The sequence below is a fragment of the Lepidochelys olivacea genome (genome assembly GCF_965140295.1).
Source record: "Lepidochelys olivacea isolate rLepOli2 genome assembly, chromosome: 10".
NCBI lineage: Eukaryota > Metazoa > Chordata > Testudines > Cheloniidae > Lepidochelys > Lepidochelys olivacea.
In genome coordinates this window covers 67,642,745-67,663,811 of record NC_140420.1, presented here as the reverse complement: position 1 = coordinate 67,663,811, position 21,067 = coordinate 67,642,745, and the positions used below count along the sequence as shown (strand labels likewise).

The 21,067-nt window shown below is 39.5% G+C and overlaps 1 protein-coding gene across 1 annotated transcript in view; it reads right to left on the bottom strand.

The window, feature by feature from the left end:
• Window positions 1-407: 407 nt before the first annotated feature.
• SH3GL3 (SH3 domain containing GRB2 like 3, endophilin A3) overlaps window positions 408-21,067 on the bottom strand; it is a 73,126-nt gene continuing 52,466 nt past the window's right edge. The window contains exons 2-9 of the mRNA XM_084641200.1: window positions 17,991-18,059; window positions 16,615-16,687; window positions 14,436-14,579; window positions 11,485-11,618; window positions 9,938-10,096; window positions 8,114-8,217; window positions 6,991-7,118; window positions 408-1,214 (exon numbers count right to left, since the gene is read on the bottom strand). Of these exons, the coding sequence (XP_084497326.1) occupies window positions 1,009-1,214; window positions 6,991-7,118; window positions 8,114-8,217; window positions 9,938-10,096; window positions 11,485-11,618; window positions 14,436-14,579; window positions 16,615-16,687; window positions 17,991-18,059 (1,017 nt within the window). The 3' untranslated portion in view covers window positions 408-1,008. The remainder of the gene's footprint in view (window positions 1,215-6,990; window positions 7,119-8,113; window positions 8,218-9,937; window positions 10,097-11,484; window positions 11,619-14,435; window positions 14,580-16,614; window positions 16,688-17,990; window positions 18,060-21,067) is intronic.

Genomic DNA, 21,067 nt, shown 5'->3' with positions numbered 1-21,067 from the left:
AGCATCACTTTGTACTTGGCTCAAATTAATATGAGGAGAGAGGCTGCTTTTCTCCTATCCTGTCAATAAAAGATAATATAAACAGACATTATGAATGAATGTGACTGAGCTACATTTCTATGATTCTATTTTAAGTGAGACCCTTATGTTACAAATGCAGCCGTCGAAGATTCAGGGAATTGGTCCTGACAGTTCATTTTGCACAATGTCATTAAAGTGTTCTGAAAACGGAGGTGCATCTATAGAGGAAACAGAGTAGCAGCCATGTTAGTCTGTATTCGCAAAAAGAAAAGGAGTACTTGTGGCACAAGTACTCCTTTTCTATAGAGGAAAGTGCTCTTTCACAGCATTGAAAACAAGTGCCAGAAATCCAACTGTATAAGCAGCAGTCTTTACACTTTCCCCGCAGTAATATTTATTAAGTATAGTCAGTAAATTAGAGGAATATTCAATTCTAAGACTTTGTACTTAGTACACCAACACCTTAGCCTTTTGTCAACATACAATGTGAAATACAGATTAGGTCGTTTACAGTAAGTTACATTGCGATGGATGAGAAAGGCTGAGAGACATCAGTAATTCTTAAGAACTGGTTACAGTTAGCTTTACTCAGTGTTTTTAAAAATAGTTTCCAACAGTAAAATCATTGCAGCCAGAGGATTATTAAAAAAGGCTCCACATACAGTAAGAGCACAGGAATGCATTTTTGGAGCAACAGTGAGCTACCAGTAAACACGTCAGACAGTAATCTTCCAGGCACAAAGCAAAAAAAAGTGGAGGTTGAGTTTTTTGCATTTTCATGTAGCCAAGGAAGGGTGGTTGGTGGTGGTGGTTTTTTTTTTTTTTTTTTTTTTACAAACTAAAGGAATACAAAATAAATACATTTAAAAAAGATGCATACAAAAATCTGTAAGTCAAATAGCAAGGCTTTCACAGAATGCCACACTGATGAAACAATTGTGAATCCATTTCAATCATGAAATTATGTTCACAGTTTGAATTAGGTGTTCACTGAGGCAAAGGTACCATCACTTCGACATAATTAATGGGAAAGAAGCCAGACTCTCCATTTAACATCCCTTCGTACCAATTCTCATCAATTTGATTGGTCAAAGTAATGATGTCGCCTTCCTTAAACCCAAGCTCGCCTTCATTTTCTGGGTCAAAGTCATACAGAGCTTGGCAGCAAGGCTGATCCATGTGCACTGAAGAACCTGCCCCAATGACAGAAAATAAAATATTTAATAATAGCTTTAAAGTACTCCACTTACCTATTGAGCATGAGAACAAAGAGACAAACTTAGCCCTGCTATGAGTGGCAATGGGCTGAATGGGCCCATATTGTGGGTGCTGTTAGTTTTCCACCACTTCCACCTACAGAAAATCTGCTCCTGCCATGTAATGTCCTGTACAGCATAGAGGGTGATGAACTACGGGCAGGGTAGCTCTCTTTTCCTCCCCTTAAAAGCAAATATATTTTTACTGCCATTTGAATTCCCTTGGGAAACCTGAATCACTTTAACATTTGGGGTGGTCATGAATTATATTACCATGGATTTTTTTTTAAATAGGTGAGTGGACAGGCATGATGGCAAACAGCTGAACAAACGTCTATTCAATCTGTAAAACTAAGAACTGGGCTGCATGGAATCTACTAGAGGAGAAGAACTCAAAAAGAACACTATACACCAGAATTATAAACAATAGTTTAAAGATCCAGTCCTACAAACATGTATGCATGAGAGGGGCCCTACTGATTTCAGCAGCACCACTCTCCTGTGAAAATGTTTTCAGGACCAGGACCTTAATTACCAAATGGGGACATGAGGTTCTATCCTCTTCACCACATGAAGAGAGACAATTATCTCTAAGTTGTATTTACAGATGTTTGCTCTGATAAGGCAGCTCATGTATTCAAACCACTCACTGCATCTGCCCTTTACCTCAATTAGATCAATAGTTATAATAGGAACAACAGTGCCTCTTAAAGTTTTTAAAACTATTTTTTGGACGATGATTAATTGCAGCCCCACTCACACAGTATCTGACTTTCTTTGTGATTTTAGTATATTGTGTTCGGCTTAGTTACACTGTAAGATGTTCGCTCCAAACCTTCTCTTGTGTTTAAATATTAGTGGCATTCTATACATAATACTAAAACCAGTACTTAAATTTATGGGGAAAAGTCAACATGGATAATTATTATACATGTATGATTAATAAAGTACAAGGAATTTTCACTGCTCGCCAAAGTGGCTAACTTTACAAATGTAATCTTTTCAGTGTTATAGACATTCTCATGTATGCATGGTTAGCATAAATCCAAGCCAGCTAGGGATATGTGAATAATACATTATTATAGTCATTCACTCAATCTCTGAATAGCAAATTATTCTAACAGCTCATCCTCCGCTAGTCATATGCTAGAGATCAGTTCCATGGGCAGAGGGCTACCCATAGGTTCAGCTGAGGTTCATTTTTTTCCTATGATTTTGGTTTTTTAAAAAAACGTTTACCTATTTTACTAAAAGAAAAATCCAGTGATTTGGAATAAAGTGTATTCACAAAGGGGAAATGCGGGGAAAAGGTTTCATGCTGCCTCTTGCCAATTTACAGTAGGAAAGTGCATTATATCAAGACAAAGAAGTTTTTAATGCTCTCTTCAATACTTACAGCAAAACAGCTAATGAGACTCTTTAATATTAAATTATTCTAGCTTCCCTTTTTGCTCAAAATCTTCACTATTCTCAAATATTCTAATCTTGGCTGTCTCTCCAAATTATCTAGCATGCTAATCAAGCAATCCGATTGAGGACTAATTTCTGTCTGGAATAGTCTATACATTCTGTTAAATATTGCAATACGCATGCAGATTTTCAAAACCAATGAAGCTGTTAAAAATTGCATGTCACTCATTAAAATTTGTTTTTAAATCAGTGCTATTGTTATAAAATGTGAGCAAAGGAAACCATTAAAAAGTAGCTGCTCAGACAAATTTTTTAGCAACGAGAGGCAGAAAGAGCACCTTGAGCAAGCAAAACTACTCAACCCAGTAAATACTTCCCTTGTATCTGTGGACGAACATTAGCAAGGGACGTTTAAAGGGATGATGACAAAAGTAGGGGCGCAATGTTAGATTTTGTTTGCCTCAAAATTTTAACGTTATGCTTCATGGATGGATTCTCTACTCCTTCCCAGCCGGTTTACACCACTCTAGCAGTGTAAAAGGGCAATAAACACAGTAGAAATTGCCCCCAGGGAATTCCCTCAGCAAAAGGGGGTTTCCCTTAGATGCTGAAGAAAAGATGGAGTGCTTTTATGCCATTTCCTTCACAGCCCTGCACTAGGGGACATAATGGGGTGGGAATGGGGTGTGGCCAGAATGAGCTGTGCTCTGGCTATTTCCATTCACAGCCACAATGGCAAATCAGGCAATTCCATGTCAGATGGTTGTTTAAAGCTACTTTTGTACTCTCTTCCTGACCTGTGCTAAGCCCAGCTCGGACGCAAGCCAGGATTTGGGCCATAGTCTTCCACAGAAATAGGGTGAATAGTTTGAAAACACTCAGTTATTCTTTAAACAGCTTCCTCGGTATAGAATGTGGAAGCTGTATCTACTCATATGAAATTTCAACAGCAGAAGAAGCCTTTCTCAATAACTGAAAACATTTCTTGTTTTCACCAGCTGTTCTGGCAGGGTCTTGATATACAACATTTACTCCAGCAATCAGTTTATTTCTGATTCAGCAAGATGGGTAATGTGACATTGATAACGCTGGGTGCAGAATTTATTTTTTTTAAAGCTTGAGCCTTTTAGGTTCATAACTACACAATATATTGCATTGGTTTTGTTTTTCTTAAAGAGAGGAGGGATAAAAGGATTGGGAGTGGGGAAGGAACTTTTTGCCTTTCTCCAAACATTGCGGGGAGGGGGGAAATCTCAGACAACACAGAAAGATCTTAAACTAATGGCCACAGCTACTTCAGAGCCTAACATCAGTCAAGGTCTTCATTAGAGTAATGCAACTGCTGATAATCTACTGCATCTGGTGTCACTGCTATACAGTCCGGCAAAACAAAGCTCCCCTCCTGAACAGAACAGAGGCAGCGCTGGTTGCTAGTTTTAAAACACAATTTAACGAACACAAAGAGGTCACATGGCTCTGTCCTTCTCCACTGTGCAAACTACAGTATCTGAAGGCTGTTGGAGAGATTTAAGAAGCTAAGGAAACTGCAGCAGCATTTCTATTAATTTATAGTACTGCACCTGCCTCTCTAACTGTAGCTGAAGCAACATGCTGCCTACTGCAGTTGCTGAGTTCATGGATTTAGACTGAGAGCTCTTGGGACAACAACTGTCTTTTTGCTCTACACTTGTCTAGTGCTTTGCACAGGGGGGTCCTGGTCCATGACAAAGCTCCCTGGCACAATGCTAATGCACATAATGAATCATAAATAAACATATCTAAAGACTATTTGTGCTGACCTACTGGACTTCCCAAATGCAGATTGAATTTATAATGAACAAACATGGAGAAAGTATTGCAAAGCATGAAGCTGAATGTATTTTTGGGACTGTACTAGCTGATGCCAGATGACCGTCTAAAAATGCCACTTTTCCTCAAAAGAAACTTCCAGTAGGTGTCGCTCCTCTGTTTGCTGCACACTGAAGTACACATACAGTAGCAGAAATATATAGTAAAGAAAGAATCACATGCTAGATGTGCCTGAGGATAGGATTATTCTAGCCCTCTTTTCCAGCCTGATTCTGTAAACACTTAGACAAATAAGTAACTTTACTCCCATGAGTTAGTCCCATTACATTCAAACATAGGACAGCTAACCACAACTACTTTCCTTTGATGAGCAAAATGCATGAAAGGCAAGATGTGACTCTGCATTTAAACTGTTTCATAATGAGCCAGATGATACTCTCAGCTTCTGCTGATTAATTAGGACAACAGCAAATTAGAACAAAACATAGATTTGTCATCTGCACTTAATCAGTAAAGCAGTTAAATCATCCAGGACTTTTTTCCATAAAATAACATTTCTAAGGACCTGATACTTCACTGTGTTTGCATGTCACTCCTGTAAGTAGTCCCACTGTACTAGGAACCATACAAAGGAAAACACCACCCCTATTCCAAAGAACTTGCAATGTACAAGGCACAATGTGATGAAATATGGAATAAAGCATTCCAACATACAAGCAAAGGGCTGGACTATGATAGCTGTTACACTTAACGAGTAGTATCTTACTTTGCAAGAAGTCCCATTGAATTCAATGGATATATTTGAATAAGGTTCTATTTAGTATGAGAAAGAGTGTCGGGATCTAGTTCAAAGTGACCAGAGGGATGCCAGACACATATTTTGATAGTGTCAGCCAGGATGGAGGGGTGGGCAGAGAAGTTAAGTGTGAAAATGCTCGTTTTTGTAGAAAGTAGAAGAGAGTTTAGAGGAGTGATCTGAATGAGGTGAGACTGCTGAACATATTGTCAAGCTTCCCAGCTCCTAACATCTAAACCACTTGGCACCATTTTGCATAAACTGTCTGAACTGTATTTTCTAAATCATATAGTATAAGTCAAATCTGTTTCAGTATTCTTGTTTAAATATAAAATAAGCACAGCAAGCTTCCCAGGTTATACTGCCAGAGCCACATTTATCCCTGGCATAGAACTCAATAGTGTTAGTGCTCACTTTCTAATGCAGGGAAGGAAGAGACAGAGGAGAATTACCCATGGCTTTACTGATGATCACACCTGCTGGAAGAGGTAAGAATAAATAAGAGGTAAGGACAGCATCCAAGTCCTCAACTCTGAAAAAAAAATTCAGAGTGCTAGAATAGGTAACTACAATATGTACCTTTCTGGTATCATTAGAAAGTCTACAGAACAGTTACAAAATATTTCCCTCAATCCTTCTCTTTGCAACATCCACACTGCTATTTGTAGGGCACTAGCTCAAGCAGAGCTAGTGAGTCTATCTACCCGGGCCACAAGGCACATTCCCAGCCTGGTGTAGATATACTGTTAGCCTTTTTTCTCTCTTCAAGCCAAGAGCATGAAGTATAGCCCCATATTTCCATCCTCCTCCATTTCTAACTCTCTCTCTCTCTTTGTTTCCATTCCAGCTCTCTGTAAAAAGAAACAAGACAGGAAGAAAGCAGAAAGTGGAAAGAGTGAATAAAGCCAGAGGGTAGAAAAGTAGCCCAGAGAGTAACTGTGTCTCAGAGTCAGCAGCCAGCTCCTAATGCTCAAGCCAAGTGAAGGATGGGACCCTTTGGATCACTGCTTCCTTGGTGCTTTCGTTTCAGATCCTTGCCTATCCTGGTTATGGGAAAAGTGCTGGTGGCTTCTCACTCTTTTCCTTTTGCCTTATTATTGTTTGTCTTTTGTGTTTCATTATTTGCATATAGCTCACAAAGGGTATAAGAGACAGAGGAAAAGTGCCTCTGATCAGTGAGATGAGAAATAAAGGGTCTGATCTAACATTTAAATCAGTTATTACATTTAGCTTCTCCACTGACCAGTGACAAGATTAATAATATTAAATAACTTGAAGAGAATTTCAAAAAAGGTGACCATAGTTTTTTTCATGAGATCAGGGTCTATGCATGTGAAGTGGTGACAGATACATATTAATAGGTACAGCAGTCTCTTCTACACAGACTAAGTTTGCATTTTATTGATCGGCTTTTCGAAACCAGAAGTGGTTACATGCTAACAAAATAAGTTGTGTTCATATTTTATTTTATGTGTTACACCTAAAGTTTTACCTTTAACTGTTTTAATAAAAACATAAAGGAGATCATTTTCAAGTGTGGGGGCTAGCTGTAGGCATAGGCAGCCTAGTTGCATGGACAACAGTGGGACTCTACGGGTTTTCAACTAGCATTATATGAGCAATACTTCAACTCCAGTAACTATAATTCTTCCATAAAATGCACACATCAACACGCTGATTCCACAATCATGGGCTCACCTGATGATTTCACTGAAGAACTGTATGAAATCCCATTGTGCTGCTGATTATCACTGATTTCCAGAGTTGAAGTTATTACAGGTTTTGGCTTGAATTCATGCTTAGGACGACTAGATGCTCCATTTATTCTGTAACACAGAGGAAGATTGGCATGCGATTTAATTCTGGAAGGCAACAGGAGCTATGGAGCTTCTACTTGGATTCAGTGCTTTAACAACTGAAGGACAGATGGTTTAAAAAATACAGTTTGTAATTTATTTACCCAGAACTGCTTGACTCCAATGTAACATTTCAGAAAGTGTCTACTTTTACGCAGTTTTATAGCTGTGTTGACTGAGGCACAAAGATTAATAGCATGGCTTTCAGAAGTGCTGAGCACCCACAGCTACCATTGAGTTTAGTGGATGCTCTGGGTGATTGAGCACTCCTGAAACTCAGGCTACAAAATGACATGTGCAGAAACACAGCCAGTAAGCCAATGATGAGTCAGACCATTTAGAACCCAGATCTTTGTTGGTTCTAACTATGAGAGCATAAAGCATAACGACTAGTGGTATTTTTTTTTCTTTTTGCTCCATTAGTATCACACAAAGTCTCTGTGGCCAATCATCAACATATCACACCAGAACTGTGCTCCTAACTGGCGATTTCTTGATGCATTGTAGGATTTTATGTTTACAACCCTCAGTATGATAAATATGTCAGTTTTTTAACAAGGCTTCCAAAAATGTGTCTCAGAAAATGTACGGCCATGTCTGTTTGTACGTACAAAACCCACTGGTAAATGGGAAGCTCCTGATTAATTCCTGTATATGTGGGTGTGGGGTTTGGCATGTGCACAAAAGGATGTATCCATAAGCTTTGTGGTCGTATTTCATTGTACAGAGGGGCGTGAACTTTTAAAGGCCTATGGTGCATCAAGAAGTGACAGTTAGCAAGAGTTTAAGGTGATTAACTCCACTGAGATACAGAGATATAACAAATGAGTATGGATATAAAAAGATGCATCTGTGAGGTATCTGTGAGATGCTGCTGCTTCTGAACTGCAACTCAATGTCTTCTCATACTCCTGAACGTTAGCTCCAAAAGATGTTGAGAATTCTCTGATCAGGTTTATTCTTACCGGTTTTGCAGTGTGCTCTGCAGTTCCTCCAGAATTTCTGTGGACTGTTTATGGTAGTCTAATGCTGCTTCTATAAATACTGCCAACTGGCTAACTTGCTCTACCTAAAGTATAAAGTAGAAAATGACTTTAAGGAGTCTGTGTGCCAGCTATGGAATCAACTATGAGGATTATAAACAGACAATAATAAAACCAGTTAAAAACACGCAATATAGACCAGGTATCTCATAAGATCTTGGGATCTTACAGGTCATATTTCTATATAGTAAGGATTTGACATAGCCTGCAATGAGCTCTATGTGGGCAGAGCCCTGTGACTATGCTGACCCTCAGTGGGGCTCACTGCAGGATCAGGACCACAATACAGGGCATGTTCTCGTGTCCATAATGGGGCTTATTCAAATAAAGTAACTTGATCGAATACAAGTATATTTTCCCCTAACTTAACTGGGAAATATTCTGAAACAGACAAGGACAAGATACCATTTCAGTTAGCAGTGGTTTTTCAGATCAATGAGGTCTGGCTAAGTGAGGTTATACCATATCTTATTACACAACCCATTAATGTTGTTTTCTAATTGCTTTAGCCCACAAACTGCAGTCCTAAAAAGGTCCAGACTTATCTCACTAGGTGGCAGCATTTATAAACTGATAAATTAAATGTGATTTATTGGCTCAGATTTAAAAATTGCAGCTAATTGTTCCAGAATCTGTATATTGACATGGGGAAGGGAGGAGGGAAACACCGTTCTCTCATGCATTCACAAAAAGATTTTTAAAAATGGTAAAAATACTCTCCGCCCCACAGCACAAACTGGCCAATCCAAGAATAGCACTCTGATAAAGTAGTCTTTATTTCTTCTCTCTCTCTCTCTCTCTTTTTTTTTTTTAATACATGACATTTAGACAATGAGCCCCAACAAAGTGAAATGCAACATATCACGCTTTCAGGCCTCTACTGGGTCTGATTAGGAGAAGGTGTCTGGGTAGATTTGTTAAGGTTAAATTACTGGTTCGTGTTGAATATTTTATCTGCTTTTTCCTACTCAAAGTGTTTACTGAAAACTCTGCTAGAACCCTAATGAAGCAAAACATTGCCATACTATGTACATAATTTAAATACATGGGGCCAGATCCTCAGCTGGTGTAAACTGATGTGGCTCCACTGAAGTCAAGAGACCAACACCAGCTGAGGATCTGGCACAAATTTTTTTCATTTTACAAGACTTCACATATGCATTTCAATACATACATAGACATGCCTGCCAGTCCCTCCCATTACAGTTCAAACACTAACCTAAACGGCCACAGCTGCTGCATTAATTTAGACATAATTTGATGATGTACCTGCATGCTAAGCAAACTCTGACCCTGAGTAAGGCCCAGATGAACAAATTTTGTGCATGGGACATGCATGGGCTGGTGGGGACAGAATCCTCCCTTCCAAATCAGCAGCAAGATACTCACTAGGAGCTCAGCTACTCAACGACTGCTGTTACTGCCAGCTGTCTGTAGCAGCGCATGTACCCTGCACATTGGCTTTGCCTAGTTCTGAGCACGGGGGCCATGACCCTGCCAGCTTCCTCCCTCCGACAAACTTTCCACATTCACAGCCCCAGAGTGTGCTGCTCCACAGTGCAGGGTTGTGGAGTCCCCTTCCGTGGCTCTGCAGCGCATCCCTTTCTGAGCCACAGAACCATAGCTGCTTCTCTGCCTTTTAGTCCTTGCACATCTAGGAAGGAGAGGAGATGATTTATCCTATCGCACGTACCAACTCTCCCTTCCATGTGCGCCTCAGGACTTGCAGCAGCATGACAGACTTACATCATTTTCTAAAAAGTTGAACATGCTTCTTTCTGCCAGCTCCTTTGACTCTTCAAATTTTTCTACTGCCTGTTTAACTTCTTCATCTGGGATCTTCCCTAAACGCTTCTTTTTATAGTCATAATCCAAACGACGGCCTTCTAGCTTCTTCAGGTGATGCTAAATTAGAGAAAAAGTTTCCCATTAGATCAAATGGAGACAAACCCAAACAAGCATGTTGTGATTGTAAGTAGGTTTTCGTTATGAATACAATTAGACTTATTCATATATGAAATTTAAAATTGTACAGAAATCAAGAAGCACCACCTATGAACATTTTGAGAATTGGCTACCTAAATTTGCTATACAAGACATCCACCTCATGAACTTTGCTAAACATGCAAAAGCTGCAGCTTGTCTAAATTAGAAGCAGGATCCAGACTAAATGTGCTTTTCGTTTACAGTCTGGAGGTAATTCAGTTCTAGTGGTTGTATTATTTGTAGTGACAGCTAAAATTTAAGGGGCTATTTTCTCCTCCCACTACAGGAGCGGAACTCCAACTAACTCCTTCATTCCTGAGTTCTTTGTCAGTTATTAATCTTACATTCCTAGATGAGCAAATTGCACAAAGCTTTCTTACCCCCAAAAATCCTGCACTTGACAAACTCTCAAATTTGAGTGAAAGCAACTGCATGAGGTGCTTAAGGCATGTTAATGGTTTTTTTCTCTTTTAGTCAATTCAGAACAACAATAACTGAGAATAGAGTCATCCAGCACACGAGAAATCTGCAGTCATTGAGAGATTACTGTCTCTCTGCTCTTTAATTTGGGGCACAGGTTTCTAAATCCATTTCTGTCTCAGTAAATATGACTTCAATTTCTGTGTTTCATCAGGGTTTTAACTTTCTTATTACTCAAGTCTATAGGAATCCAGAGGCCCAGATTTAAACTGTGCCTGGCATTCTGGACAGTTGTTCTATTTTTAGCAAAAGCAATGAAAAACGTTCTTCTGAAGGCTAAAAATTCATTCCCCAGTTTCCTATTTTTTTTGCCACAATGGTTCATGTTATTTGTCATGCTGCTCTTTGGTCTCATATATGCCTCACTGTTGTTGTCTATATTAGTAGTCTTATTTGACTGCTTCTTAGAGCTAACTCCAGCATGAGAGAGCCAGAGGCAGGCAACTCAATAACACAATAAACCAGGCAACTCAAAATCAACCAGAACTAAACTGAAATAATTGGCTAATAACCACCATGCTAATAACAATTAAGGAAATGTTATATTAAAATAAGCAACAGAAAATATTAATATTCATTTTCTTTACTGTCCTTTACTGTATTCAGCTTTATTATATTGTACATAGAATAAAATAGGTGCCCATGAGCTATATATCCTGATACTAGTTTTTAAGTAGATTTCATCACTGATTTCACAGGAGAGTTCTGCTTAAAATTTGATGCCATTACATACTGCATAAAAAGTTCCTGTGGATTTGGTTTCTAATGACCTTGTTTATTCATATATTTTCAATGTCATAGGACCATTTTTAACCTCAGAAACTCACCACAATCTCTTTTAAGTCTTTGTCCTGTAATAACTGTAGAGGATCAATGAAGTTTTGCTTGACGTTAATATCGAGAGAGTCCTTCACCTCTGCCATCTGCTTCATGCTTTCACCAACATCCAGCAGTGCATTGCCTACAGGGAAGAACATGATATTTATACACAGTAGATAGCACTTACTGTAAAAACAGAAGACATTTTTTGTTAGATAACTCTTAAAAATGTTGGCTGCAGGCCCTTTAAGATGTAGAATATAAGACTACACTCTTGCCCTCTTCTCCTAGAGTTTCCAGAACTAGAAAGAATTTTGTCCTAATGTTTTCCATCCTTCTTCACTATCCCTCCAAGAAAACTATTTTTGCCTTGCATTATTGTCTCCATTCTTGGATTATTCAATATGGGATACACAGTTTCTTCTGTAGCTGCTTCTCAAGATGGTAGGACCGCAGAAATATCACAAGGCCAAAAGATACAGTATGTCACTAACTTGACTACTGTCACAGTTTTAGGGCAACTGCACTTGGTATTCCCCCTCCATGTCCCTCAAGGGTCCCACTTAGGGTTTTGAGTTCCCACCTGTCACCTCTCTTGGGTGGAGACAGTTTCCCTCTCCCTCCTCTTTGGGGGATTGGAAGCTGCACCGCTCCCTGTTGTACACTGTGATACCCCCAGCAAGCCAGTCTGCCTGAAGGCCAGTGCCCGCACTTTGCTTTCTCTCTGAGGGCTATGAGAAGTATATTGCTAGGTGTTACAAGTTACCACACAGCTCTTTCTAAGCAAGCATATTTATTCTTAAGGTAAAAGCATTATAGAGAAAACATTAAAAACAAGAAAAGTTCCTTTAACACATGCTAAAAACTTACCAGAGGTCACCCAGCACTCTTATGGGCCCCTTTCCAACCCTCCCACAAGGGTTGGAGCCTCCCTGCACAGAGAAGGTGCTGTCTCATTTGTTGGATCAGAAAGAAGGCCCCAAGTCAGTTGCAGCCTTTTTATGCCAAAAGCCTTTTCTGTTTGTTGGTCTCTGGAAAACCCAGTATATGCAAACATCTCCAGCAAGTGGTGCCTCTCTGGATGTGTTTACAACTAAGGTGAGTCACTCAAATCACCTCCCACTGTTTTTAGTTCCTGGAGAAGCTAAGTGCCACCCTCCCCCCCAGAATTGCATAGAATCCTTAGCCCACAGGGATATGTAAACTATTCATAATCTTAATACAGTATGTTCCCCCAAAGATACTGCATGAGGTCGCAGTAAGTGTACCTACAAGTCTGAGAACTCTTGTTCTCAGGGCAACAGATGTGCAAACAGAACAACATGAAGACAGTAAGTGATCTTTTACATTTTACAAGTTGGAAACCAAAATGGCTAATTTGTGTTCAAAGTGCCCCAAAATATGAATATCTTTTAGCTCAAAAATGTAATTTTACAGTATCTCAGATTCATTACAATTACTTTTCATTTATCCCAGGTTTTGGCCAAAGCTGTTATTGCTAAAAAAAATTTTGGAACAATGGAACAAAAAAAACTAAGCATGTTAGTAATGTAGCTGATTATTTGTTAAGCACGCAGAACATGCTCAAGTGTGCTCATGCAAAACATTTTGTTTGATATTTCTTTTCCCCTGGCCTTGGTTCCAATTTGCATCCCCATGGCACCTGCAAATGCACAAATATTCACAGCTCGTGACTGGGATTGCACCACTCACTCATTCCTAAGAGAATAAACAAACCCCAAGAATATAACGGCGTCCTCCACAACGTGTCTCACAGCCTGGAAAGCTAAGCCTTATCTTGAGTCCTAGGCCTCCAGTGCCTATCTTGCTGTTGCTCTTTCAGCAAGGCCTTCTTATGCAGTACTACAGATACAAACTTACATAATGTAATACCAGCTTCCCCCTCCACACGGCTTGGGCACCAGCAGGGAAGTGGTCACAGAGCATAGCAGAGACTTGCTACCTGCTCTCAGTTCCAGTACCCAACCCCACCCCAGCCTGGAGCAGCCATTACAAGGAAAGGTTTCAGAGTAGCAGCCGTGCTAGTCTGTATTCGCAAAAAGAACAGGAGGACTTGTGGCACCTTAGAGACTAACCAATTTATTTGAGCATGAGCTTTCGTGAGCTACATCGGATGAAGTGAGCTGTAGCTCACGAAAGCTTATGCTCAAATAAATTTGTTAGTCTCTAGTCTAGTCTCAAGTCCTCCTGTTCTTATTACAAGGAAAGTCCTTCTGAGCCCCTGTAGCCCTAGATTGGAATATGCTCAGTCACTCTGTACTTCATGTGCAGTCTGTTCACATGGAGAAGCTGTGAGGGGATGAAGCATACTCAGTTGCTCTGTGGGGATGGTACATGTGCCGACTTGTCAGCCCTAGGTGCTGCCAGAGGCTTTACCATGCTCAGCAGTTCTCTACTGAGCATGTGCACACTGCAATTTTTCAAAGTCTGATAACTTGGCCAAACGTCAGTTGGATTTTCCTGGGAATGGTGAGAATCACAACCCTGAAACAAAGGCCACCACCCTACCAAATTCTAGGTCCCTGCTCCAAAGCATGGGGGCCCTACAGCATTTCACAGAAAAGGTTGCTATGATTTTTTAACATGGGCAGAACATATTTTCCCCCAGCTTCGTTCTCAGAAATGACTGAACTGTTTTGTCAGAAATTTACCGAAATCAGCTGGAGGCAGACAGTCTGAAAAATTTCAGCCCAAACAGTTGAAGTTTGACAAAGTTACAAGCAACTGAACACAGAGTCTTATAATGGGAATTATCAGGCAACCTTGAGATAGGCCATAATACTGGCACCACCTATAATATAATGGAACAAAAAAATGCTTCAAGGCGTCATATATTTACTGTATCTATCAATACCTAATCACTATATATATATATAAGTAGTGTTACTCCACGTACAACATATGCTGAGACATGCACAGGAGAGCTATACAAACTCACCAAATGTAGAATCCTCCCCAAGTTCTCTGCCATACCGTAGCATACAATCCCCTAATAGCCCTTCTGTCTGGGGATATCCTGTGGTTTTAACTTGTCCTCTGATCTTCGACATAGTGTTCAGCATTCCCAGCTTGGCTCTATATGCTTAGAAGTATTATAAATCATATGAAAAAAGCATCCATTTATAGCATGATTTTCTGTAATTGGTATGTTACTTTAAATTATTTGACAAATAATTTCAGTGAGTGAAAAGAAAAGGAGTACTTGTGGCACCTTAGAGACTAACCAATTTATTTGAGCATGAGCTCACGAAAGTTCATGCTCAAATAAATTGGTTAGTCTCTAAGGTGCCACAAGTACTCCTTTTCTTTTTGCAAATACAGACTAACACGGCTGTTACTCTGAATTTCAGTGAGTGACTGTTGGTCTGTAGATTAATGAACATTTTGTTGCAGGAATTCGATAATCAAAATGTGAGAGATGTTTTCATATGGGTCATATGAAACTGTTCCATTCACTGATTGGATAAGCTTAGCTCTTATAGGTTTATGGTGTCAATACTTGCACTGAAGAGTTCAATAATCACCTTCAGTCAATATATACTAATATTCACTATTCCCAGGAAGATTCTGACTAGTAAACTCTTTACTAGAATTTTTACAGAAAGCAAACACCAAAAGGGATATGAATGCCACCAAAGTCAACTTCATGGTCTTATTTGATTTAACATTTGCAGACCTACTTTCCCTTGGAGTATCTGCTTGGCTCCACTGGCCAAGACACCGGGAATTAATTTTTTAGAACAGCTCTAATGCTGAATAATGCTGATTTCATCCATGTTCTATGCATGCAGCATCAAAAGCAGACAATTATTTTTAGAGTTTTTCTCACTCCACTCTTAATTTTCGTCACACAATAGCCTCATAATACAATAATGGACTTGTGCTGGACATTCATGGGAATTATTTAAGCTCAGTACCAATGTGGACACAAGAACAAATGGATATAAACTGGCCACCAGGAAGTTTAGACTTGAAATTAGACGAAGGTTTCTAACCATCAGAGGAGTGAAGTTCTGGAACAGCCTTGCAAGGGGAGCAGTGGGGGCAAAAGACAAATCTGGCTTCAAGACTAAGCTTGATAAGTTTATGGAGGGGATGGTATGATGATATAGCCTAATTTTTGGCAATTAATTGATCTTTGACTATTAGCGGTAAATAAGCCCAATGGCCTGTGATGGGATGTTCGATGGGGTGGGATCTGAGTTACTACAGAGAATTCTTTCCTGGGCGTCTGGCTGGTGAGTCTTGTCCACATGCTCAGGGTTTAGCTGATCGCCATATTTGGGGTCGGGAAGGAATTTTTCTCCAGGGCAGATTGGCAGAGGCCCTGGGGGTTTTTCACCTTCCTCTGCAGCATGGGGCACGGGTCACTTGCTGGAGGATTCTCTGCACCTTGAAGTCTTTAAACCATGATTTGAGAACTTCAGTAGCTCAGACATAGGTTAGGGGTTTATTACAGGAGTGGGTGTGTTAGATTCTGTGGCCTGCGTTGTGCAGGAGGTCAGACTTGACGATCATAATGGTTCCTTCTGACCTTAAAGTCTATGACGCTACGATCTCTGGCTTCATCTGGAGCCTCCCAGACAATCATTAAGCTTTGATAAGGGCAGGCCTAATTCTACACTCCTTACTCAGGGAAATCCATTGAAATCTCCCTCTGGCCATGGGTTTCATAATGCACCCACGCTGGGTAGATATCTCACTGAAGTCATTGCATAAGGAATCTGGGATCAGCCTCTGTTCTAGTGTTCTTGTGAAGACAATGGAGGTCTTTCCATTGAACTGAGTGGACAGTGGATCAGTCTCTTAATGCCCTGTGTCTTGATCACATTAAATCAAACCAATGACCAACATCAATGTCCCTCCTTTCTTTGTTCTCAAACTGAAATTTGAAAAATCCTGTAAATGAACTTCCCAATGTCTGTTATGGAGACTTCGGAGTGCTCAGAAAAGGAGATGAAGTCATTCAAAAAGGGAGAGAGAGACATCCTTATGTTTCACTGATATGTTTCATATTCCCTAAAAATATTAGCAACCCACAGGGGTTCAGTATATCCCTTGTTCAAGTCCAACTCATAGGCTAAGTATGATAGAGGAACTGTAGGAGTTCAGTTTACCTGGATTTGGCTGAAGATACTCTGTGGATTTTGACAGAAGCTCTGCTACAGCTTTGCTGGTGACATCAATTTTCTGGAAGAGAAATGTAACAGGACATTAAATACCACAATCCCTTATTGAGTATCCTCCCACTAGATACAATGTATTATTCTGGCAAACTAAGACATTTTAATTAAAATTAGTCCAAAACATCATCATTTTAATTTTTGTGGTGCCAAAGCTTTCATTATTGATGGTGAAAAGAAATGAAGTTGAGTGTTGTGTTGAGTAAGCCCAGTTGCCAGCATCGAAGTGTAGAAAGATAATTAACCCTTCAAGGCTCAGAGTTATTCTTCATGAATAACACTTCCCACATTTTGGAATCACAATTTCCTCCCCAGCCCTCATCACTACTATATCAACCATCTACCTGGGAAGCAGATTCAGCAATTCCTACCTCCCAGTCCTATGTCCTGTTTACTTCAGTGCATGAGCCCATATTGCATCTCCAGTCACTACTATCTAAAATATACGAATATCTCTTCTCTTTTCCAGTCTACGGCTCACATAGTGTTTTCTTCTTATCAAACAGATGATTATTTTGGAACCAAAGAAAACTGAAGCTTAAACATGTTTATAGATACAAAATAAATGTGTTGAAAAAAGAAACTATTTATGCAGGACATTTTTCTTAATCCACCAATAACAAAATATCAGAGAGAGTTATGGGGGAGGAGGGGTGAGGGCTGTTTTCCCCCCAAAAATTTCAAGCTTCAGGCAGGTGCAGAATTTGCTCCCCCCCCCCCCCACACCGCTCCATTGGCCTGACTGGAGCTGCTCCCCAAATATAGAAGTTAAACTATGCCCATTGAGAGGAGTCTGTAATTTATGTAACAAATACATCTGACAAAGAGCCAGAGCGAAGGACGGAGAGCCAGAGAGCAGGAACAAAAAAAGCTGAGAGTGACATTGTTCCAACTGCCATGCTGCAGTGCTTACACAGTGGACAATTCTTACACGTTTTTAAATTCTTGCAATTTTTTACACTTCTACCAAGATTATATCTGCAACACAAATACTTTACTGTTCATGCTAACAAATTAAATTCTTAGAGCCCAATGTTGTTCCTGATAAAGTCACAGACAAAACTTTCAGGGTCAAATTCTTCTCTCAGTTACAAGCGTGTGATTTCATTGAGTTCAATATTCTTGTGTTACTGTAAGAAGAATTTACCCCTTATGGACTTCAAGGAGGACAGGATTGGATCATATAATATCTATGGATTTTTTTACATACTTATTTTTTGGATTACATATTTTGTTTATGCTAACGAATGAATGAAAAAAATTATTTCATCAATGGTGTAACCTTGAAAAGCTTATGTTGGCTTCCTTACCCTTTCCATCTCTTGAAATTCTTCATCTAGTTTTGTTCCTTCTGCTCCACTAATTTTTTCACTGAACAACTGCAAAAAACAAAATGAGGTATTGTTACTTTATGAAAGAATACATATACCTGAGAGACAGAAGAAAGTTATTAGAGATTGGAAAACATTAGTCAAGTGTGTATAGTAAGTACAGGAGAAAAGAAACATTCCTTTCTCTTCAAGGGAAATACAATCTATAGGGAAGGGCAAATGCCCATCAGGGATTTTTAGGAAATCACCAAAGTGATCTAGAAGAACAAGAAAGGATTTCTCATTCTTGAATCAGTTGTACTCTAAGAAGCTACACTGTAGGTTTCAGATATAGAAGTCTACCGGCCAGATCACATTTAAATTGGTGCAAATCCAGAGTAATTCTTTCAAGTCAATGGTGTTACTACAATTTAGAATGAGATTAGATTCTGGCCCTGGATTCCTGTAAGTGCATTCATAAAACTCCCTTTAACACTAATGGGAGCTATGCATGCACTCTCCAATCAGATAGCAGATTTATCAACAATGGTGCAGTGTAACATATCTGTACAATCCACTACCTTTTATGCTATTTAAAGGGACGGGGGGAGCACACTGCCTTCAAAACTATGCATCTCATAAAAGCAACTTTAATTGCAGGATTCCAGAACCATTCTAAGATATCGGAAATGTCACCTCATCTTTTGTATGCAGGATACATCAACCCATCAGAATTATTTTTGGTCTTCACAAAAAAAAATTGTCAAAAGACTTGTGCTCCTAATTCACTTAGGTGCTTTAAAAAAATCCCATCTGACATCACACACAAGTCATTGCTTCTTGTAATTTAAGATCTCAGCACTATGTTACTAATAGGATGGAAAATCACAAAGGGCAAGATCCTTTGCTGGTGTAAACTGGCATAGCTGAGTGTCACTGTACTTTGGACAGTGTTTTAATACATCTTCCAAAAAACAGTAAGTTTTTTCACATGAAATTTGCTCAAAGGTTTTTACCAGTTTAAAGTGAGCTCTTTGCAATCATTTGAAAACAGCAACAATAAAATGTTAAAAACAGAGCACAATAAGAAGTCTATAAAATCATGACTGGTGTGGAGGAAATAAATAAGAAAATGTTATTTACTCCTTCTCATAACACAAGAACTAGGGGTCATCAAATGAAATTAATAGGCAGCAGGTTTAAAAACAAACAAAAGGAAGTATTTCTTCACACAATGCACAATCAATCTGTGGAACTCTTTGCCAGAGGACGTTGTGAGGGCCAAACTATAACAGGGTTCAAAAAAGATCTAAATAAGTTCATGGAGGATAGGTCCATCAATGGCTATTAGCCAGGACGGGCAGGAATGGTAGCTCTAGTCTCTGTTTGCCAGAAGCTGGAAATAGGGGATGGATCACTTGATGATTACCTGTTCTGTTCATTCCCTCTGGGGCACAAGCCATTGGCCACTTTGGAAGACAGGTTACTGGGCTAGATGGACCTTTGGTCTGACCCAGTATGGCCGTTCTTATGTGTTATATCTTCAGTGCTATCAGATATACACAGTGTAGTAACTCCAAGTGATGTATCTTACACACGCATAAAATAATCTAGTTACATATTACCTTTTCAGGTTCAATTTTGCTTTCATTTCTGAAGCACAGCAAAACACTTTTCAGTGTTCTTTTGTACTGGTGCAGTTTGATCCCACTGATACAAAGATGGAAAATTTACAGTGACAACGAGTCACCGAATATGAGGAAATCAGTAGGCCTGCTGGACTGCCAGGGAGTAAAGAGAGCGATTAAGGAAGAACAAGATGCTGCAGAAGAGTTAAGTGATTTCTTTGCATCAATCTTCATCCAAGAGGGAGCTGGAGAGATATTTATCCAACATCTACTATTTGCAGATAATAAATGAGCAATTTTGCATTCAAAATTAGTTGTCCAAATTATATAAATTGAATCCACATATAAATACTAGATTTGCAGGCAGTGTCACATTACATACTTAAACATCTAAATGACCTACATCATGCTCACAACTCATTCCAGGCACAAAAGAATTGGCCAGATTAAAAAAAAAAATCCAGCTGTACAGCTTCAAAGTGCTGTACAAACATCAACCAGTCAGGCAATTCCTGGCTCTGCTGCATACTTCCTGTATAACCTTGGAAAAGTTGTCCAGCTGCTTTCAGCCTTAGTTTCCTTAGCTGTAAAATGGGGTTAGATACCTCATTACCTCACAGAGATGCTGCAAGATTTATTCCTTTCATGTGAATTAAAGATCTAGATAAGTTCATGGCCTGTGAATTCCTTCAACCCCCTCAGATGGAAGGTGCTATACATGTGTTATTGTTATTATTAAATTTTACAATTACAATTAATTTCACATTGGTGCAGGATCAGTTTTACTACTCTCACATTAAGAAACGTAAATTCTTCTGCTGTTTCTGCTCTGATCATACTGAAGTTAACAGTTGTAACAGCGGCACTGCTAATTTGACAATGAAAAGTCACAGGATACCCAACGAATTATTGAGAATGGATGCACCATGGAAATGACTGCTGAGTTTTAGTTATATGACTATCTGACAAGCATCATTTACATGTATGCAACATAATGGTTTGGATTTAAACAGGAACATGGTTGACCATGGACCTGTGTAATTATAAGGCTATATATATCGGTTTTGATAAGTCGGCCAGTCAAGTAAAGAACCCACTACCACAATTTATATGGGCCTGTGCACTGCAACCATTTAGAATTATTTGTATGGGGCAAATCCTGACCCCTCCCTCAGATGCAGTGAAATCAGCGCAATTCCACTGCACAGTGCAGGGGCCAGCATTTGGGCATCTAACTAACTGTATGAGACCATTGCAGGGCCTCCCTGCACATCCATCCTCAGGGGCAGAGCGAGAGCTATGGATTCACTGGCTATTCTGCTGGTGGAGCTAATGCAGTTTCACACCTAAATAGGGCTGTAATCTGGCTGTCATATATTACACTGATGACTAGAGAGGAGCTCCACAGTGTGGGAATGGGGGAAAATTCCTTCATCTCAAATCTCTGTG